Source organism: Lepisma saccharinum, chromosome 10 (genome assembly GCF_977018435.1).
Source record: "Lepisma saccharinum chromosome 10, izLepSacc3.1, whole genome shotgun sequence".
Taxonomy (NCBI): domain Eukaryota; kingdom Metazoa; phylum Arthropoda; class Insecta; order Zygentoma; family Lepismatidae; genus Lepisma; species Lepisma saccharinum.
Window position 1 is genome coordinate 34,214,876 of NC_139238.1, and position 21,441 is coordinate 34,236,316.

General features: G+C 37.9%; 1 protein-coding gene across 1 annotated transcript; it reads left to right on the plus strand.

The window, feature by feature from the left end:
• The first annotated feature begins 474 nt into the window (after positions 1-474).
• Positions 475-11,886, plus strand: LOC145994059 (zinc finger MYM-type protein 1-like). The gene is made up of 4 exons (XM_083130144.1): positions 475-538; positions 3,220-5,212; positions 10,424-10,525; positions 11,781-11,886. The coding sequence occupies exons 1-4, from the start codon at positions 475-477 to the stop codon at positions 11,884-11,886; spliced, it is 2,265 nt and encodes a 754-aa protein (XP_082986270.1).
• The last annotated feature ends 9,555 nt before the right edge of the window (positions 11,887-21,441 follow it).

A 21,441-nucleotide genomic window follows, 5' to 3' on the forward strand; every position in this document is an offset into this window, starting at 1 on the left:
TGGAGGGGGTACATATTAGTCAATTGAATGTTTAGAACCAATATAGAAAAGAATAAATATGCTATGCGCATGCATAATTTCATTTCGGAGGAGCTTCAAAGCGGTAGGTGTATAAGCCAAAAACATTTGTAGGATTTCGTGGGGACTTCAGCCGTCCGAACCCTCTCCCTAGCTACGTGCCTGGTGGTAATTAACTTTACTTCCTTAGTAAGATTAAACATCTTGTATAATAAGTTACAATATACTGATAAATTCATCATCAGTGCTATCCCCACACTTTATTGCCTTTAGATGACGGCTGTTGATAAGGGATGACCCCCCCCCTACCCGAAATAAAATTCTGCCTCCGGAAAACTTGTAAGGATGAGGAAAGATGAAGTCTTGGGTTACGTGACTCGTGAGGGTGTGGGCGAGGTGATTCCCAAGGATGAGGACGTCTGAGGATGAGTCACGAAGGGAGGGCGGTCCGTAGGGATGATGGTGAGGGCAAACCTGATTGCCGTCCGCTTTGGAAAGTCTGTTATAACGGCCGTGTTTGGTAAGCCGAGACAATTGTAAAATCGTGACGTCATAGGGATGAAAAAGATCATGGGAAAAAACCCATCAGAAGTTCCGTTAAATTTGCAGGCAGATATTTGAAAATTCAAGTACGCTATTGTATTTAAACGAGACCCCTTTCAAGCTATCAGAAAAAATAACTATTTTCACTATGATTCACACTATTATTCGTGCGACTCAAGAGAGTGGCCAGGGCTCCGTCCTCGGGGGGAGGGGGTGGGTCGCATGGACGTCCGCAGGATATTTTCCAGGGAGGGGAAAGGAAGATATTTTTCCAGGGGGGCAAACAAGTCACATTTTCCCCCAAAAGAGTCTAGTTCCCTAAAAAAAACATTGCTTAAATTTGAATTTATGGTGTTAATGCAATAATTAACCCATATTATTGTGGCTAAAATGAAATTATATGTGTGAAATACATAATTTTTGGTTGACTTTCATTTTCCAGGGGGGGCACGACCTCGCCTTGTCCCCCCTTCCGGACGCCCATGGATGGGTGACAAACTGTGCATCCGCCTTGAATAATGTCGGAACCTTATTTCTGATCATATGTGGTGTAAGCGTGACTATTTGTTTCAAAGAGAATTGGATTTGTGTAGACGAAAAATTAATGTAAGCTACTGTGGCATATCATAATTTATTGCAAACTTATGTAGAAATTTAACCCAAGAAATTATTGTTATTTATATATTATTATGTAGGTATTAAATAATAAATACATTCCTGCAACGAACGTGTTCTTTAACAGTAACATTTAACGTTTGTAAGAAATAAGACTATTACTTTTCGTCATTAAAAACTTAAATATACAACACGGCCATGTTTCTTATTGGATAAAGGTGGAAAGTAGAGAGACCAGGGTATAAAATTGTGGGGGAGGGTGAAAAGTACGGGGGCGCCAATAATCCACCTCGCCTGGGTGAAAATTTTACCTTGAGCTGGTCCTGCACACGGTTGTTTTCAAAACTGTATCAAATACATTTTGGGAGTGTAAGGAATTAAACTTGTAATTCAGAACATTTATTGTACAAGACTTTATTATTTTTTTAAAAAATAGCTCTCTCCATTCTTCTCTCTTTCTCATCCACTGCCCCCTTTCTCTCACTATAATGCATAGTTCAGGAGGTGAATGGAGGCACTCATCCGGCTTGGTGATCCAGTTCTTTTAGTGGTCCAATTTCAATCTTGCCACCGGACACCGAAGTTCCTCGATTCGAGTCTCGGCCTGGGTATGAGTGTTCTTTAATCAAATTGTCCCTTATTCGATACCTAGTGGAGACAGATTGGTTCAAATCCGGTGTTAAACTGTAGGTTCAGTCTCACAGTAGCGTTTCTGTGCACAAATTTGCACAAAGCTGAACTCATGTGTTCTTTGTGTGTGTCCCTTCATCGATTAAAACTAATCACGAATCATCCTCTTCGGCGTGATTAACCAAAACTGGCAAAAAAAATCTACACACCTCATCCTCCGGAAGACTTGTGAGGATGATTTTTTATTTGCTTTATTTTACTTCGCATTTTGTGCCACTTTTGGCTAATTTGCGAAGATGCGGATGAGTGATGATATGACGAAATTGATGAATGGACACTCACAAACAACCATGCCCAGGCCGGGACTCGAACCCGGGACCCCTGATGTCGTAGCGTGATGTGATAACCACTCCGCCACGGGGGCCGGCTTTGTAAGGATGAGGGAAGGCGATGGCTTGGGCAAGTCACGAGGGTGAGGTTAAGTCGCAAAGATGAGAGAGGTTGATTTGAAATGAATACCTCTGGGGTAGATTAAGTAGATAGATTCCGGCTCTTAAAAAATTAGATTTCATAATTTCAGTTCTGATATCATCTTAAAAGTTGTTTATTTTTTTCTGGAAATTCTACAGAGTAGTTTGGTACACTTCACCCCTCATTTTGTAGATTGCAAAATGCATTCAAAACAAGAGAAATAGGCACTAAAATACACAAACTAGAAATAAATTTCTACAAAGTTTTATTTTAATCTATGTAGTATTCAACTTTAACATAGACAATGAGAATAATAATAAGCTGAATGGAAAGTCTAAGAGACTGGCAAGAACATACTATGCCTACCATTTGTCCATTGAGAAGCTATCACTACATATGCGTACAATCAACACAAAACGAAGGATTTTATTTGTAGTTCTATTTATAACGCTATAGTTTAAATAAGATAAATTGAAACGTGATTAAACACAGTTTGTTAATTGTCGAACTTGTGAATAGACAACTATATCTTCTGATTGGCAATAAGTGCAGCATGATCTTTGTTCTTTTATTTTTACATCTTTGGATATGGTTTGTCGAACATTCTGTGTAATGTTATAAAACTGCCTGTTTGAACTTTTAAAAAAATGGTATTTGCAGGACAATTAATTTTGGTTGCCATCTAAAAGAGGTTTTCACTGCTGACTTTCTGCATCCATGAGCTGCAGCTTCATCCACCAACTACTTCTGGACAAGAGCAAACTGTTCTACATAAATGACATGAATTCTCCATGATGACAGTTTCATTGAGTATCGATGTGAGTGCCAATTAAGTTCAACTGTGTGTTAATGGACTGATTTTTCAGAGAAAGATGGATAAATTCATAGTGAGGAGCAAGAAGTTCACAAACTGAGGTACAGTGTCTAATGATTTTCCCCCAGCCTCGCCATCATCTGAAAACGAGCATCTCCTTGCTGAGGTGAAAGTATTTTCGACTCACAACAATAACACGTCAGTACCCAGTGATATTTCAACATTAGGTGATGATATAAAACAAGTAAAGTTAAAAGTCTATCCGAGAAAAGATGGAAGAGGATTTAGAGAGGACTGGTTCAAGCAGTATATATGGCTAGAATATTCACCTTCCAGGGATGCTGCATTTTGCTATGCATGTAGGCAGTTTAACTCATGCGGTTCAAAAGAGAATGTTTTTACAGTTAGAGGATTTACGAACTGGAAAAATGCTCTTAGCAAAGAGAAAGGTTTTCCAAAGCATTCCACTTCAGATTCCCATCTTGAAGCAATGCAGAAGTGGAAAGAAAAAAGGAACAGGGAATCTAAAGGTTGCTCTGTCTCGATACTTTTAAAAGACAATGTGTTAGAACAAAGAAGATATTATGTAAAATCCATTGCAGAGGTTATTCAGTTTCTAGTGGTAAATGAATTACCATTACGAGGCGATTACAGCTTGGAGGAAAGTGAAGAACGCAGTTTATTTATGAACTTATTTAGTTTGTTTTTGAAAAAAGATGAAAAGCTCAAAGAAGCTAGTAAAATTATGCCAGGAAATGCAACATATACATCCCCAGAAATTCAAAATGAAGTTATAAGCATTATGGCTGAAATGGTTAAACAAGATATTGTAAGTGATGTTCTTTCAGCTGATGTACCATGGTTTAGCCTGCTTGAGGATGGAACAAAAGACAAAAACAACCGTGAGCAGATAGCTATTGGAATTCGTTACGTCAAGGATGGCAAGCCAAATGAATCTCTTCTTTGCATGAAGTCTTCTGAAAAATTGGATGCACAAACATTTGCAGACTTAACTCTGAAAGAACTTCAAGACTCTGGACTCTCAACTCAAAATGTGTTAAGTCAATGCTATGACGGAGCATCGGTTATGAGTGGCCGTGAAGGCGGAGTTCAAGCATTAATAAAGAAAAGTGCAGGGCGAAATATTCCTTACATACATTGTGCCAATCACCGTCTTCACCTTGTTGTAATGAAAGCTACAGACTTTGAGGACAGTGTTCAACATTTTTTTCAGCAGTGTGGTACACTTTATTGTTTCCTGAAATGTCATAAGGTGAACAGATTATACAATGGACAGCAGTTGGTGCGATTATTGCCTCAGAGGTGGTCTGGACACTTGCAAATGATCAGAATAATTTACAATAACTTTGACCTTATTCTAGCTGCGCTTGAAGAAGTAAAATCCCAGCGAACACAGTTTGATGGAGAAGACATTGTTCAAAGTGTAGGTCTTTTGAATGTCCTGAAGAAGTTTGAGTTCAGATTTATATTAGTCCTTATGAAAATGGTACTTGAAGCCCTTGAACCTGCAAATAAAAGTCTTCAATCACGCACTACAAGTTTAGTAGATAGTTCTAATATTATCAAGGCAACTACTGATTTCATATCTGACAAACGTAATGAAGAGACACTAGAAGTGCTTCTAGAAGAATCTAGAACTCTAATAAAGGTAGAAAATAGGAAATATGAGAATGCTCATGATGGTACTGCCGAAAGTTTCTCATCTCTGCTTCCATGCAAGAGACGAAAAGCAAATACGTCATTTTCAGATTTTGTCATCACTGAAAAAATAGGATCAAGTTTCTCTTCAGAAAATTTAAAGAGAATATTTTATTCGGTGATTGATGTTATTGTATGTGAACTTGCTCGCAGATTTTCCAGCAATGAAGAACTGTTAACAGGACTTGAGGCAGCGGAGAACCTTGATTATGATAATTTAAAATATCTTCGAGAATTGGGTGTATGTGTACCTTCCAAAGAAGAGGTAAAAGTTGTGAAGAACTACTTGCAAAAATTTGATGATCCGTGCATATTTCAGGAAGTTTACAAGCAGAGAACAGCTTTTGAGGACACATACAAGTTGCTAGCAACAGTGCGAACATTTCCTTGTAGTACAGCAATGTGTGAATCTACATTTTCTGTTTTAACCCATATAGATAGCCCAAGAAGGAGGTCAATGTCTACTACCCGACAATCAAAACTCACCTTTCTCGCCTTCGAAAAGAAGAGAACTGAAAACCTTGACCTGGACAAATTTTTACACTGCTTTAACAAAAATAGAACAAGAAGGTTGCAGCTGTTTTGATTATGTATTCTGGAGAACAAACTAAGGCATGATGTAATAAGGAACACAAGAAACTATTGTTTGTATTCGTGTTGAAAATAATACTATATTCGTTGGATGTGTTTGGTGCAGAATGAATTAATATTAAAGTGATGAACATGTTGCACGAGTTAAATGTAAATTTATTACATGAAGAGCTGAACATTTCTTCCCCCAAGAAAATGTGAAACAGTGACAAAACACAACAGACTGTTGATGTTGATGGAGTTGCTTGTAAAGGAAATTTCAATAGACAAGTGTATAATTAAAGTTGAAAGTGTTGCTGTTGAGATGCTCAATTTTTGTTTCCTTCATATGTCTACTTTTTGGATACATTGATGCATGGTGCATAGAGAACTTATTGGGTTAATTGGGAAACAATGTGAGAATGTGATTAGTATCAAGTGTGATAGTTCAGGAATTCAGGAAGCAGGAGCATAGGAATTCTATTTTTCAAGAATGGGTGAGTACTGTAGCTTCTCTAAATTTTGTTCTTGCTATGTTTCAGTTCATTTGTTAAAATATTGTTAATATGAAATAAGTCATTGCATGGTAGAATATCCATGCACATAATAATTTCATCCACGAGCCGTTACTGAATGCGACTGGCAGCTTGCCTTGAAATAAAAAAAAAGTATCATCTCTGAAAAATAATAATTATTGTTAATGGTGAAAATTGTCTATACATTTGACTCAGTATTATTTTATTTATGCATTTGTGTGTGATATATTTTAAGATAAGTGTGGACTTTCCTTGAACACTACTGTAACTAAGAGCGACACCATGTATTAAAAATTTGCCCCCTCATGGATTAATTTTGCCCCCCCTAGTAACAAATCCTGGCTACGGGCCTGTGGATGCATTATGAACCAAAATCACAAATAATTATTCGAAATGGCCACCTTTAGCACTGACACACTTCTGAAGTCTTCGTGGCCACGCATCAATTGAATTACGCAACACATCGACTGGAAAATGAGCAACTGCCTTCAGAAGAGATCGACCGCTTTAAACTTTCAATATTGGGATGTCTCTTCTTCCAAGCCATCTCCTGAAGCTTGGACCAGAATTTGTAGTACAAAAGGTATAGGTCCGGACTTGCAGAAGGCCAATCTGAAGTGGAAATGAAGTTTGGAACATTTGCTATGACGGCACGCTCCATTTCTGTGAAAAAGGGGTAAAAACATCAGCCAAAGTGTACCAGCAGACAGTGCTTGAGAAACTATGCAAGAATCTTACCGACACCATCTTCCATGGAGAGAACTGGAGCTTCCAGCAGGACTCAGCACCAGCACACAAAGCACGCACCACCCAGCAGTGGTTGGAGGCAAATGTTCCTGACTTCATATCGACGTCAGATTGTCATTCTGCCAGTCCAGACTTAAACCCCTTGGACTACAAATTGTGGTCCAAGCTTCAGGAGATTGCTTGCAAGAAGAGACATCCCAATATTGACAGTTTAAAGCGGTCTCTTCAGAAGGCAGCTGCGGAGTTTCCACTTGATGTGTTGCGTAATTCCATTGATGCGTGGCTACGAAGACTTCAGAAGTTTGTCAGTGCTAAAGGTGGCCATTTCGAATAATTATTTGTGATTTTGGTTCTTAATGCATCCATGCACCTCATGTTATTCTGATATTACAATATCTATCACCATTTTGTGTCTATTTACTTACAACTTTGGGACAGTATTTATGGTAAGACTAGGTATATTAATGTATTAATTTAAACATTTGCTTAATTGTTGTCGTTAATGTTATTATTATAATTTTTTCTGAAACACTTGGCCCGGACACCCTCCCCCGACAAATATTTCTAGATGCGTGCCTGCCGAAGGATAAATTAGATCAAGCGGTGGTGGTACCGGACTTAGAGGCTAAAGAGAAAACAAAGAAGTATGTGCGTCATAAGCTGAGCATAAGAAACAGCACAATATCACAAAGAAACACTTTTTGAAACTTATGTCATAGAAGATGTAGTAGTTATGTTCCCGGATATGGGTCGATAAATCAATTGATTGGAAAAGATCGATGAAAGATCAATTGATGATAAAGGGCAGTGGACAAGCAAGCATTGTTTGTGTTTTGGAGTTCGGCCAGAAATGGGCGGGGTTTGAGATATGGGTCTGGGTTTTGGTTGGTTTTTGAGATATGGGGATGGCTTTTGATTGGTTTTGGACTATGGGGAGATGGCGGCGTGGGATGATGAGTGAGAGTGTTGCCCGAGAAAGGTGAAAGGTTACAGATGAGAGTTTGAAATGACGAAATCAGGATGTGAGTGTGGGACTGTTGGGTGATATGGAAGTGGGGTAGAACAAAGGAGGTATTGTGGACGGTGTAAAGGTTGGAGATAAAGTTCGTTGTATGTTTCCGGGAAATGTTTGTGCGTGTTTAACGATAGTGGCGTCATTGTATGTGTGGTCGGTATAAGGTAACGACCGTATAGGGTGACGACCGATGGAGGGAGAAGTGAAAAAGGAAAAAGTTGTGGAGAAAAAGGGAGTAAATAAAGTAAATAGAAAAAAAGTACAATTTGCGGAAGGAGATAGTGTGTATAGTATTCCGGGGTGGGAAGAGGATAGGAGGGGTACGTGGGCGTTGGACGCTTTGCGCGAGAGGATGCGCAAAGAAAATAGGTGCGTGATAAGCAAGGAGGATGAGGTATATAAGGACGATTGATCTGTTTATGTTTACATCACAGTGAGCACCCTGTGTGACCGTCGTCTTTTTCCAGAGACTACCTTTCGGAGCCAGTTTCGAATAGATACTATCAGTGATCTAGCAGGTATATCATAGTAAGTATATGATGGTAGATTATTACGTTGTAATGTTTTGATTGATTTATCGATTGATTGATTGGTTTAGTGTTTGAAGTCCGTTTATGCACAGTATTAACCTTAAAGTAGAATCCGAATATTGATTGATTGATTGAATGTTTTAAGCCCACTTTATGCACAGTAAGGTTAATACCGGGTATCGAACCCGGGGCCTTGATTACAAGGCAACGACGCTACAACTGCGACAAGATTATTACGTTGCTGTAATGTTTTGATTGATTGATCGATTGATTGATCGATTTAGTGTTTTAAGTCCACTTTATGCACAGTAAGGTTAATCGGGAGTGGACCTACAGTTTAAAGTGGAATTCGAATCACTATGTGCCTCCACCGGGTATCGAACCCGGGACCCTTGATTACAAGGCAACGACGCTACCACTGCGCCAAAATTATTACGTTGCTGTAATGTTTTGATTGATTGATCGATTGATTGATTGGTTTAGTGTTGTAAGTCCGCTTTATGCACAGTAAGGTTAATCGGGACTGGACCTACGGTTTAAAGTGGAATCCGAACATTGATTGATTGATGTTGTAAGTCCACTTATGCACAGTAAGGTTAACCGGTAGTGGACCTACAGTTTAAAGTGGAATCCGAATCATTATGTGTCTCCACCGGGTATCGAACCCAGGGACCCTTGATTACAAGGCAACGACATTACCACTGCGCCAAAATTATTATGTTGCTGTAATGTTTTCCCGACTATCCTATCTGCACATAAAGTGGACTTAAACAATAACAACGCAAAATAGGCTAATCGGAATATTGTAATCAAGAGGTCTTTGCCTAACACCTTCCCAAAATTTTCACAAGACTCCCCTAATATTTTTTACTATTTTAATTGATTGATCGATTGATTGATCGATTTAGTGTTTTAAGTCCGCTTTATGCACAGTAAGGTTAATCGGGAGGGACCTACAGTTTAAAGTGGAATCAGAATCACTATGTGCCTCCACCGGGTATCGAACCCGGGACCCTTGATTACAAGGCAACGACGTTACCACTGTGCCAAAATTATTACGTTGCTGTAATGTTTTGATTGATCGATTGATTAATTGGTTTAGTGTTGTAAGTCTGCTTTATGCACAGTAAGGTTAATCGGGAGTGGACCTACAGTTTAAAGTGGAATCCGAATCACTATGTGCCTCCACCGGGTATCGAACCCGGGGACCCTTGATTACAAGGCAACGACGCTACCACTGCGCCAAAATTATTACGTTGCTGTAATGTTTTGATTGATCGATCGATTGATTGATTGATTGATTGGTTTAGTGTTGTAAGTCCGCTTTATGTACAGTAAGGTTAATCAGGACTGTACCTGCTGTGTAAAGTAAAATCCGAACATTGATTGATTTAATGTTTTAAGTCCACTTTATGTACAGTAAGGTTAAGCGGAACTGGACCTACAGTTTAAAGTAGGATCCGAATCACTGTGTGTCTACACCGGGTATCGAACCCGGGGACCCTTGATTACAAGGCAACGACGCTACCACTGCGCCAAAATTATTACGTTGCTGTAATGTTTTGATTGATCGATCGATTGATTGATTGATTGATTGGTTTAGTGTTGTAAGTCCGCTTTATGTACAGTAAGGTTAATCAGGACTGGACCTGCTGTGTAAAGTAAAATCCGAACATTGATTGATTTAATGTTTTAAGTCCACTTTATGTACAGTAAGGTTAAGCGGAACTGGACCTACAGTTTAAAGTAGGATCCGAATCACTGTGTGTCTACACCGGGTATCGAACCCGGGGTCTATGATTACAAGGCAACGATGCTACCACTGCGTCAAGATTATTACGTTGTTGTAATGTTTTGATTGATTGATCGATTGATTGATCGGTTTAGTGTTGTATGTCCGCTTTATGCACAGTAAGATTAATCGGGACTGGTCCTATTGTTTAAAGTAAAATCCGAACATTGATTGATTTAATGTTTTAAGTCCACTTTATGCACAGTAAGGTTAATCGGGACTGGACTTACAGTTTAAAGTAGAATCCGAATCACTATGTGTCTCCACCGGGTATCGAACCCGGGGTCTATGATTACAAGGCAACGATGCTAGCACTGCGCCATCGGAGAGACCATTTGTAATGTTAATGCAAGAATTATTGGATTATTGTTACAACCCATTACGACGAGATGATATAAGAGGTATATCTTTTTTTATTTCTAGTCTGCATAAAGTAGAAGAACAGTTTACGAGAACTTTGACCCCACCTTACCGTGAATTCCAGAATATCATCGAGGAGATCGACACATCAGAAGTTGAAGACGCGTAAAAGTAAAAGGTGAGAAAAATATTACCTATATTTATTGATCAGGCTATAAATCACCATCCTTTTTATCGATGATATCGATGATGGGAGGCGTAGCAGGAGGAGACGGTGGCGTAGCAGCAGGAGAAGGAGGCGCAGCAACAGGAAACATCTCATATAACAGGAAGGTTTCGAAAAGGGTCAGCCCCCGGTTGTTCTAAAATAAAAATGTATAACTGTAGTTTACGTGCGATATATCTAACATATTTTCTTTATATTTTCAGATATGGCATCCCTACCATTTGAATTCAATGTATTGCATGGGAATCTAAAAGATACAGAACATTCCGGGGAACGAAGGAATCTGTGGAGCAGTAAGTCCGCTTTATGTACAGTAAGGTTAATCAGGACTGGACCTGCCGTGTAAAGTAAAATCCGAACATTGATTGATTTAATGTTTTAAGTCCACTTTATGTACAGTAAGGTTAAGCGGAACTGGACCTACAGTTTAAAGTAGGATCCGAATCACTGTGTCTCTACACCGGGTATCGAACCCGGGGACCCTTGATTACAAGGCAACGACGCTACCACTGCGCCAAAATTATTACGTTGCTGTAATGTTTTGATTGATCGATCGATTGATTGATTGATTGATTGGTTTAGTGTTGTAAGTCCGTTTTATGTACAGTAAGGTTAATCAGGACTGGACCTGCTGTGTAAAGTAAAATCCGAACATTGATTGATTTAATGTTTTAAGTCCACTTTATGTACAGTAAGGTTAAGCGGAACTGGACCTACAGTTTAAAGTAGGATCCGAATCACTGTGTGTCTACACCGGGTATCGAACCCGGGGTCTATGATTACAAGGCAACGATGCTACCACTGCGTCAAGATTATTACGTTGTTGTAATGTTTTGATTGATTGATCGATTGATTGATCGGTTTAGTGTTGTATGTCCGCTTTATGCACAGTAAGATTAATCGGGACTGGTCCTATTGTTTAAAGTAAAATCCGAACATTGATTGATTTAATGTTTTAAGTCCACTTTATGCACAGTAAGGTTAATCGGGACTGGACTTACAGTTTAAAGTAGAATCCGAATCACTATGTGTCTCCACCGGGTATCGAACCCGGGGTCTATGATTACAAGGCAACGATGCTAGCACTGCGCCATCGGAGAGACCATTTGTAATGTTAATGCAAGAATTATTGGATTATTGTTACAACCCATTACGACGAGATGATATAAGAGGTATATCTTTTTTTATTTCTAGTCTGCATAAAGTAGAAGAACAGTTTACGAGAACTTTGACCCCACCTTACCGTGAATTCCAGAATATCATCGAGGAGATCGACACATCAGAAGTTGAAGACGCGTAAAAGTAAAAGGTGAGAAAAATATTACCTATATTTATTGATCAGGCTATAAATCACCATCCTTTTTATCGATGATATCGATGATGGGAGGCGTAGCAGGAGGAGACGGTGGCGTAGCAGCAGGAGAAGGAGGCGCAGCAACAGGAGACATCTCATATAACAGGAAGGTTTCGAAAAGGGTCAGCCCCCGGTTGTTCTAAAATAAAAATGTATAACTGTAGTTTACGTGCGATATATCTAACATATTTTCTTTATATTTTCAGATATGGCATCCCTACCATTTGAATTCAATGTATTGCATGGGAATCTAAAAGATACAGAACATTCCGGGGAACGAAGGAATCTGTGGAGCAAGGTCCAAACTCGCCAAGTGGAAAGACAGATCGCATGCTACATAGATTTCTGCGAGGAGAACGGATTAGCAGAGAACCTGATGAAGAACCTGGAGGAGGTCTGCCGTGATATGGAAGTCCAAATCGACACGCTCACTAAAATGTTTAGTTACATATCAGAAAAAAAGAACACGTCCCCAGTATTTGGGGATTTTTTGGAAAATGTAAAACAGGCACAGTATGTGCCTTCTCATTTATCCCTTCGTGTATGTTTTGAAATGATGGAGGTTTTCAAAAATATTCGAAAACAAAAAACGGAGGAGACAAAAAAGAACGATGAAAAGGAGATGGAGAGTAAAATGTCAGAACTTCTAAAGAAAAGAAAATTGGACAAATAAATACTAATACCACTAATACACTAACACTGTTGTCCGATTTTTGTTTGTCTACACCCGAAAAATTAAATGAGAAAGTGTTTAGGTGATTTAGTAAATGAAATATATATAATTGCAGAGACCGGTTTTGTATATATTGTAAAATATGACTAGATGGATATGAAATGTTTATAATAAAATATATTCAGAAAATATGTTATTTTTATATTAATATGAAATACCTGTATGTTAATTACGTTTTTCTCATAATACATTGGTGACATAGCTGTTTTATAATCAGAGTTCCGGATCTGCTATTCCATAAAAATGGTTCGAATCCTATTTTAAACTGTAGGTCCGATCTCCGTGACACTATGGTGACATGTCTCATAATTAAGGTCCCGGGTTTGACACCTGGTAAAATACACAGCAATTCGAACTCTTGATTTTGATTGGTTGTTTAAAGTCCACTTTATACACAGTAAGGCTAATCGGGACTGGACCTACAGTTTAAAGTAGGATCCGAAATGTGCCTCCACCGGGAATCGAACCCGGGACCCTTGATTACAAAACGACGACACTACCACTGTGTCATCGGGGAGGCCTAACACCGGGAATCGAACCCGGGACCCTTGATTACAAGACAACGACGCTACCACTGCGTCATCGGGGAGGCCTAGCAATTCGAACCCGGTGTAAACTGTAGGTCTAGTCGTGATTAGTCTTTCTACATAAAATAAGTTTGAAACAGACAAACATGCAAATTACTTACCAAGTTTTCGTTCTCCATTTCTGTTCTGCTACAGACGGTAAATGTGAAGAAAGGTTGCTCTAAATATTCCATATCCACATCCTCCGTGTATCATTTAAAGATTAGCGGTCAAATTGTAATTGGGAATCGGAAAACATATTTTACAAGCTGTTTTGACATTCTCTGACAGTATCTCTATGTATCATTCTAAAGGTTAGAGGTTACGCAGCAATTAGCAGTCTCGAGAAGGTTCTCTGTTACATTTGAGAGTATTGAGAAATAATGAAGGAGTCGATAAACTCTCGAGTCTTTTTCGTTCTCCGGTGTTTATAAATTCTGTGTTTCAATATGTCGGTAGACGTAATGTTTAAAGGTTAAGGGTTAAATTGTAATCAACAGTCTTGAGATGAGGTTAAAGGTTTACAAGAGGAATAAACCCGGAGAAGATTATTTGCAGTCGATCTTTTACGAAACTACAGAGAACAGACACTTTAAAAATATGGAACCGGGTTTTGTGTCAAATGATATTTATTGAAAACCAGGGTCTGCCCGGGCCCCAGAAAATGATGAACAACGTTTGGTGAAATTATCACTGTATGTTAAAACCAGGGCCGGCCCGGACCCTTTGGGAAATGGTGAATAACCATCGTAACGTTATTTCTGTATGTATATCGAAAACCAGGGCCGGCCCAGGCCCCTAGGAAATGATGAATAACGATTGTTGAAGTTATCACTGCATGTTAAAACCAGGGCCGGCCCGGACCCTTTGGGAAATGGTGAATAACCATCGTAACGTTATTTCTGTATGTATATCGAAAACCAGGGCCGGCCCAGGCCCCTAGGAAATGATGAATAACGATTGTTGAAGTTATCACTGCATGTTAAAACCAGGGCCGGTCCGGACCCTTGGGAAATGGTGAATAACCATCGTAATGTTATTTCTGTATGTATATCGAAAACCAGGGCCGGCCCGGGCCCCCTAGGAAATGATGAATAACGATTGTTGAAGTTATCACTGCATGTTAAAACCAGGGCCGGTCCGGGCCTTTGAAAAATGGTGAATGACCTTTGACCCCAAACTTTGATTTTTGAACTTTTTTTTTTTAACTTTTTTTTTTGAATTTTTTTTTTTTGAACTTTTTTTTTTACCTTTTTTTTACTTTTTTTTTGAATTTTTGGCAAATTTCCAAATCGTTATATCTCCGTGCCTAATTGAGATAGAAGGATGATCGATAGGTCGTTGAACTCGGAATGAAGTCCTCTTTCTATTGGAAAAGGTTTCATCATTCTAGGATCAACAGTTTCCTACTTCCTTTATTACCAATCGAAGACTCCCCTTCCGACCACTCTACTAAAAGGTCTCGATGGTCATGCTCGTTTGAAACTGTATGAACTTCTTGAAAAATTGGATGACAGGGTATGTTATTGTGACACAGATTCGGTGATTTACATAGATAGTCCTGAAATGGAATATCATCCCCGAACAGGTGATAAATTAGGGGATCTCACCGATGAATTAAGTGATTTCGGTCCCGATGCAATTTGTGAAGAGTTTGTCTCAACAGGACCAAAAAGTTACAGTATGAAAATTAAGAAACCTCTTTCTGAATCCCAATATATCTGTAAAGTTAAAGGGATCACTTTAAACACTTCCACATCAAAATTGGTCAACTTTGATACTATGTGTGATATGATGAACAATGAAAAATCTGACGTTACAGTAGAAAATATCTTTAGAATTAGAAGAACAAAACAGTTTCAAGTTATTAGTACAAATGAAAAGAAATTGTTTCAGCCAGTATTAATGAAAGGTTTTTTTGACCACCAACATTTATCATTTCCTTTCGGATACCGTACAGACTAGGTTATAAATATGTCTGTAATCCTAATTTGTAATAGATATTGTAATAGGTTTTAACCTATAGGTCCAAAGTTCAAGTTTTTTGTTTTAGTGTATTTAACATTGTATATTTGTATTATATAATCTTGTACAAAATAAATATAAAATGTAGTAATAGTCTGGTAAACTGTCATTTTCTTTCAAGTTCCTGGATACAAATCTGTAAAATTTTTGCTTAACATAAAATGTTTCCTAAACTTATCCATCCTTTTACGATGATGGTTTGTGGAGCATCAGGAAGTGGAAAAACCACTTTTGTAACAAAACTTGTTAATTCCATTTTTTCTTTTGTCGAAACACCTGTTAAAAAAATAGTATGGTGTTACGATCAGGAAAATAGTATCCCAAAAAATATCGGTAATGTGGAATATCATAAAGGAATTGTTAATTGGCAATCATGGAACGGAAAAACTCCTACCCTTATAGTGCTAGATGATCTTATGATGGTTGCTGAAGGAGAAAAAGTTGCAGATCTTTTTACGAAAGGTAGTCACCACAAAAATATTTCAGTTGTTTTTATAACACAGAATCTTTTTCACCAAGGAAAAAATTGTAGAGATATTTCTTTGAACGTAAAACATTTTGTTATATTTAAAAATCCACGAGATATGAACCAATTTACTGTTTTTGCACGACAACTTCAACCTCATCGCATGAAGGAACTTGAAAAAGTATATATAGATGCAACAATAGAACCTCACAGTTATTTGTATATTGATCTTTCCCAGTCAACACCGGATCCTTTACGTTATCAAACAGATATTTTTAATACAGATCATTCAACCATATATCTTCCTCAGGAATGCCTGAAACCTCGAGATGAAGAAAACGAGGAAGAGACGTACCAACTTACGTTCTAAACAGAATATTTCTTTTAAAACACATTCACCTTTTTTGCACATATTGAAAAATTCCCCAACAAAAGTTCGTAAAACATTATTGAAAAGTGCTCCCAAAAAAACAATCCGTTTTATCAGTGAATGTTGTCTGAATGTTTTAAAAGGCAATATAAAACTTCGTCCGTCTGTAAAGAATCGTCTAACACCTTACAAAACTGTTTTACGTAGACTTGTAAAACCTAAAGTAAATATCGAGAAACGAAGAAAAATTCTTGTTCAAAAAGGAGGGTTTCTACCCCTACTTTTAGGATCTCTATTATCAGGTCTTCTCGGAACTCTCATTCCACATTAAAAATGACACCTGTTTACAAAAAAATGATTGTTCTTTCACCAGAACAATTGACACGTATTCGCGGTTCCGAACAGTCTATAAATCAAAAATTATCTGTTCTGGATAAAAAAATGAACGAAATTTTTAAAATGAAAAATATACCAGATGACCAAAAATGGCGTCTTTATAGAAAAGAATTGGATGAGTATTTATGGTTGAGTCGAAAATCGAAAGAACCATTAGAGATTCCTATTATCCAGGATAATGGTGATTCTAGTATTTCACCAGGATCAACATATTTTCCTCCAAACCTGGTAGAAACATTACCACGTAATACAAGACAGCAGTTAGAAAATATTATTGATGAGTATCAATCTACAGCCCAACGTCTAATCGAAAAAGATCAGGAAAAAACGCTTCCGGAACCGAGATCTTTAAATTTTTCATCGTCATCATCACCAACGGAGATTCCTGGTCCGTCTCGTAAACGAAAACCTGCGAAAAAAAAGAAGAAAAATGTTGTCTTACGTGTTTCCAGAAAAACTTCACCATTTTTGAGAACACCTGATGCATACAAACTCGTTCCTTTAAGAAAAAGTCGTAGACAGAGAGACCAATCATGGGAGTCCCTAAAGTAAAACATGATAAAATTCTTGCTAGAATATATTACGATCCTCAACACAGAGCCTCATTTTCATCTGTGGATCGTTTATGGAAAGCTGTACGAGATAGGAATATATCTCGTGATACAGTAAAAAATTGGTTAATGCACCAGGAAACATACACTCTCCACAAAAGTGCACGAAAAAGGTTTCCTCGAAACCATTACAATGTATGGAACATAGATATGCTCTGGGAAGCCGATCTTAACGATATGACATCGATACAAAAACATAACGACGGATTTAAATATCTCCTAACAGTGATCGATGTATTTTCAAAATATGCTTATGCATTACCCCTAAAAAATAAAACAAGTAATTCTGTAACCGAAGCTTTCAGAACCATTTTTGAACAAAGCAAAAGAAAACCTGCCACATTACAGACAGATCAAGGAACAGAATTTACGAATTCTGTGTTCCAGAATTTTCTGAAAAATGAACAAGTAGACTTTTCGATCGCAATTAACCACCCTGTAAAAGCAAGTATAGTGGAACGTTTTAACCGAACGTTAAAAGAACGAATGTGGAAATATTTTACTGCAAAACAGACAAGACGTTACATAGATATTTTACCTCAACTTCTTGAAGGTTACAATACTGCGATCCATCGTTCCATAGGAATGGCACCTCAAGATGTAAACGAAACTAATGTTTACACAGTGTGGAAACATCTCAATAGACACAACAACCGTATCTCACACACAATTTCAGATTTGAAAGTTGGGGACATTGTGCGAATTTCTGTTGTTAAAGGACATTTCGAAAAAGGATACGAACAATCGTGGTCACGAGAACTTTTTAAGATTCATTCCGTCGTTCAACGGCAGCCGGTACCTGTTTACATATTGGACGACTTAAATGGTGAACCTGTAAAAGGAACATTTTACAAACAGGAGGTTCAGAAAGTATATTCGAATCCTGACGAAGAGTATAAAATTGATAAAATTTTAAAAACACGAGGTAAAGGTAAAAATTTAGAATACCTTGTTCGTTGGCTGGGTTATCCCTCCAGTTTTGATTCATGGATCAAGGCATCATCGCTGAAACCGATAGCAAACAACTAAACCTCAATATATATCGAAATATATCACCATTTCGAATCAGTGAGTTCTTCTTGTTCAGTCAGAATGGATGATAATTTCTATATCTACCTCCCATCGTCTTCATCAGAAAAATATTTTTCAAACAACACATTAACTCATTTTACTGTAAAATTGGCAAAACGTATCGATCTGCCTCCAGATTTGTGGGAAGTCGGTTTAGCAGAATTATGTCATTCAACTCTTTATGATAACGTTCTGGAAACAGATTCAGGACAACTAACATTTCCTGTTCGAACATACACAAATGTTGACGACTTGATTTCGTCGATCGTAACTTCCCTTCCCGATAATCGAGAAATACGAAAATCTGTGCTTTACAAATTCTGGCATCTTCTGGCTGACCCGCAATGGAGTTCATTCGAGTCATCTGTTTCTACAGATAACACACTATATATTAACGATCAACCGTTTTATTTTCCTGCAGCTACTTATACAATAGATGATCTTATTTTTTTCCTAAAAACCAACCCTGCAAATGTAGCTATTCCTACTCATCTTCGATTCTATTTTAAAGCTGCCGTATATAAACACTTGTCCGAAACAGGAATGCTCGACCCTGAACCCGATGCCTCTGTAGACAATACAATAACACCGATAGATTTAACAGACGACTATGCTAAATTTCGATATGATATATTAAAATCTATCTACTCTTCGCACGTAATATCTAATAACGTTGTCGATAAAAATCCTTACATATTTGTATATTCAGATATTGTAAAACAACAGTTGGTCGGTGAAGAAATGATACGTCTTTTACGTCTTACTCGAAAACAATGTTCAGAAGTAGATACCACATGTACAATACCTGTAGCTCATCACACATTCAATCCGATTCACTATGTTTCTCTGGATAAAAGTTCTTTTGAAACAATAGAAATTACTTTGAACGATCAAAAAGGAAACTTTTTACCTTTAAGAAACGGTTCCGTTCCTACTATCGCTGTTTTACATTTTCGTAAAAAAACAAAATCCTTTTAAAAAACCGACATAACACTATTTTCTCAGTCTATATTGGTAAACGAATGAGTCATCATGAATTCGCAAGCAGAATATTACACAACCCAAATACATGGAGGAATCGGACCCATTTTTCGTTCTAACAGAATTCAGAAAGGAAGAGGATTAGGTTCTCTTTTTGCTGGACTTTTCAGAATGGTGAAACCTCTTCTCTGGAGTGGTGCAAAAGCTATCGGAAAAGAAGCTTTAAAAACTGGTGCTAATATTGTTACAGATATTGCAACAAGTCAGCAAACCCCGAAAACTATTGTTCGTCAGCGAATACGTGAAGCTGGTCAGAATCTTAAAACTAGAGCACAACAAAAAATCGATTCTCTGACAGGTTCGGGTATAAGAAGAAGAATTGCAAGAAAAAATACCCATTCGGTGTTAAAACGTTCAGGTACCCGTGCTAGAACCTCGAGAATCAAGAAAAAACGTACATCCGTAAAACGTCGAAAAACATCATCGAAATCTAGGAAAACACGTAAAAGAAAAATCAGACAAAATATCAAAGTCAGAGATATTTTTACATCATGATACAGAACAGCACCTGGGTAATTTCACAGTTCGACCTTTTTCAGAAAAAACATACTATTCCGTACAAACCTATTGCTTCCTTCGATAACCAGAATGTAACTTCGTTTCTCGAACCTGTCTATCTTCGCTTACAGCTGAAGATGATTAAACAAGATGGAAGTCGTATGAGAACTCTACCGTCCGATAAAAAATCGATTCTCTGACAGGTTCGGGTATAAGAAGAAGAATTACAAGAAAAAATACTCATTCGAAGTTAAAACATTCAGGTACCCGTGTTAGAACCTCGAGGATCAGAAAAATCAAAAAGAATATCAAAGTGAAAAATATTTTTACACAATGATGCAGGACAACACGTGTATGATTTCACAGTTCGATCTTTTTCGGAAAAAACCTATTCAACAAAATGTCGAAAAAACCTACACTGTTACCTACAAACCTATTGCATCCATCGATAACCAGAACGTGATACCATTTCTCATACCTGCAACAGCAACAGATTTTCTGGATCTTGCATCTGTTTATCTTCGTTTACAGGTGGAGATGGTCAAACAAGATGGGAGTCGTATGAGTGCTTTGCCGACCGATAATGCAACCACAAAAAATTGTGGGGTAGTAAATTATCTCCTCAATACTATATTTTCACAATGTAACGTTGCTATCAACGGTATATCTGTAACAAATGCTGACAACAATTATGCATATAAATCGATTTTTGAGGTACTTCTCAATTACGGTACTGATGCTGCAAATACACATCTTACTAATGCTTTATGGTACCTGGACACACCTGGAAACCAAGATAAAATCACAACCAATAACGAAGGTTTCACCACCCGAAAAAATTTTTTCCAATACGTTCCGTCATCAGGAAATCCTATGGAAGTAACAGCCGAAATGGAACTTATGGGAAAACTCCACATAGATTTTTTCAATCAGCCTAAATATCTACTCAATGGTGTGGAAGTACGTATCGAACTTATCAAGTCACGTGATGCTTTTTATATCTGGGGAGATCAAGATTCACCTAGCGTACAAATAAAAATTTTAAAAGCTGCTCTCGAAATAAATCACGTCATTCCTACTCCTAGCACCAGTTTGGCTATAGACAGAGCACTTTCTTACGCTCCTGCACATTATCCGTTCACAAGAAGTATTATCAAGGCATACTCTTACGTTGCAGGAACGCAGCAGATTTCTATCGACAATGCTTTTCAAGGTCCTTTTCCGAATGTTATTCTTTTTACTATGGTATCCACCGCCAGCTTTCTCGGAGACAGTAAAAAAAATCCGTTCGACTTTAGAAGTTTTAACCTATCTTCTTTCCATCTTGTAAAAAATGGAGAGCTCACACCTTCTGAACCTTTACGAATCAGTACAGGAGGAAATAGCGGTTTAGTAACACGTGCCTACCAAACTCTCTTTTCCGGCACAGGTATCCATCACAATAATTATGGACATCAGATAACAAGGAAGATGTTTGAAAACGGATCATTTTTTCTAATTTACGACATTACACCAGATTTTTCAGGAAACGATACACACATCAGTCTACAGGAACAAGGTACCTTAGGTGTAGAAATGCAGTTTTCTCCACAACTGTCCGAAAATGTTACCTGTCTTCTCTATGCTGAATTCGAAGTGGCCTTGGATGTGACAAAAGACAGAGGTGCTATCCTTCACTAATAAACCTAACAATTTTACTCTATAAATTTGCTGTATTCCTGTTT

Coding starts and splice junctions, on each gene's coding strand:
- LOC145994059 (XM_083130144.1), top strand. CDS start 475: ATGATGGTGAGGGCAAACCTGATTGCCGTCCGCTTTGGAAAGTCTGTT. Junction 539..3,219: donor TGTTATAACGGCCGTGTTTG/GTAAGCCGAGAC, acceptor ATTTTCCCCCAG/CCTCGCCATCATCTGAAAAC. Junction 10,526..11,780: donor ACATCAGAAGTTGAAGACGC/GTAAAAGTAAAA, acceptor TTTTATTTCTAG/TCTGCATAAAGTAGAAGAAC.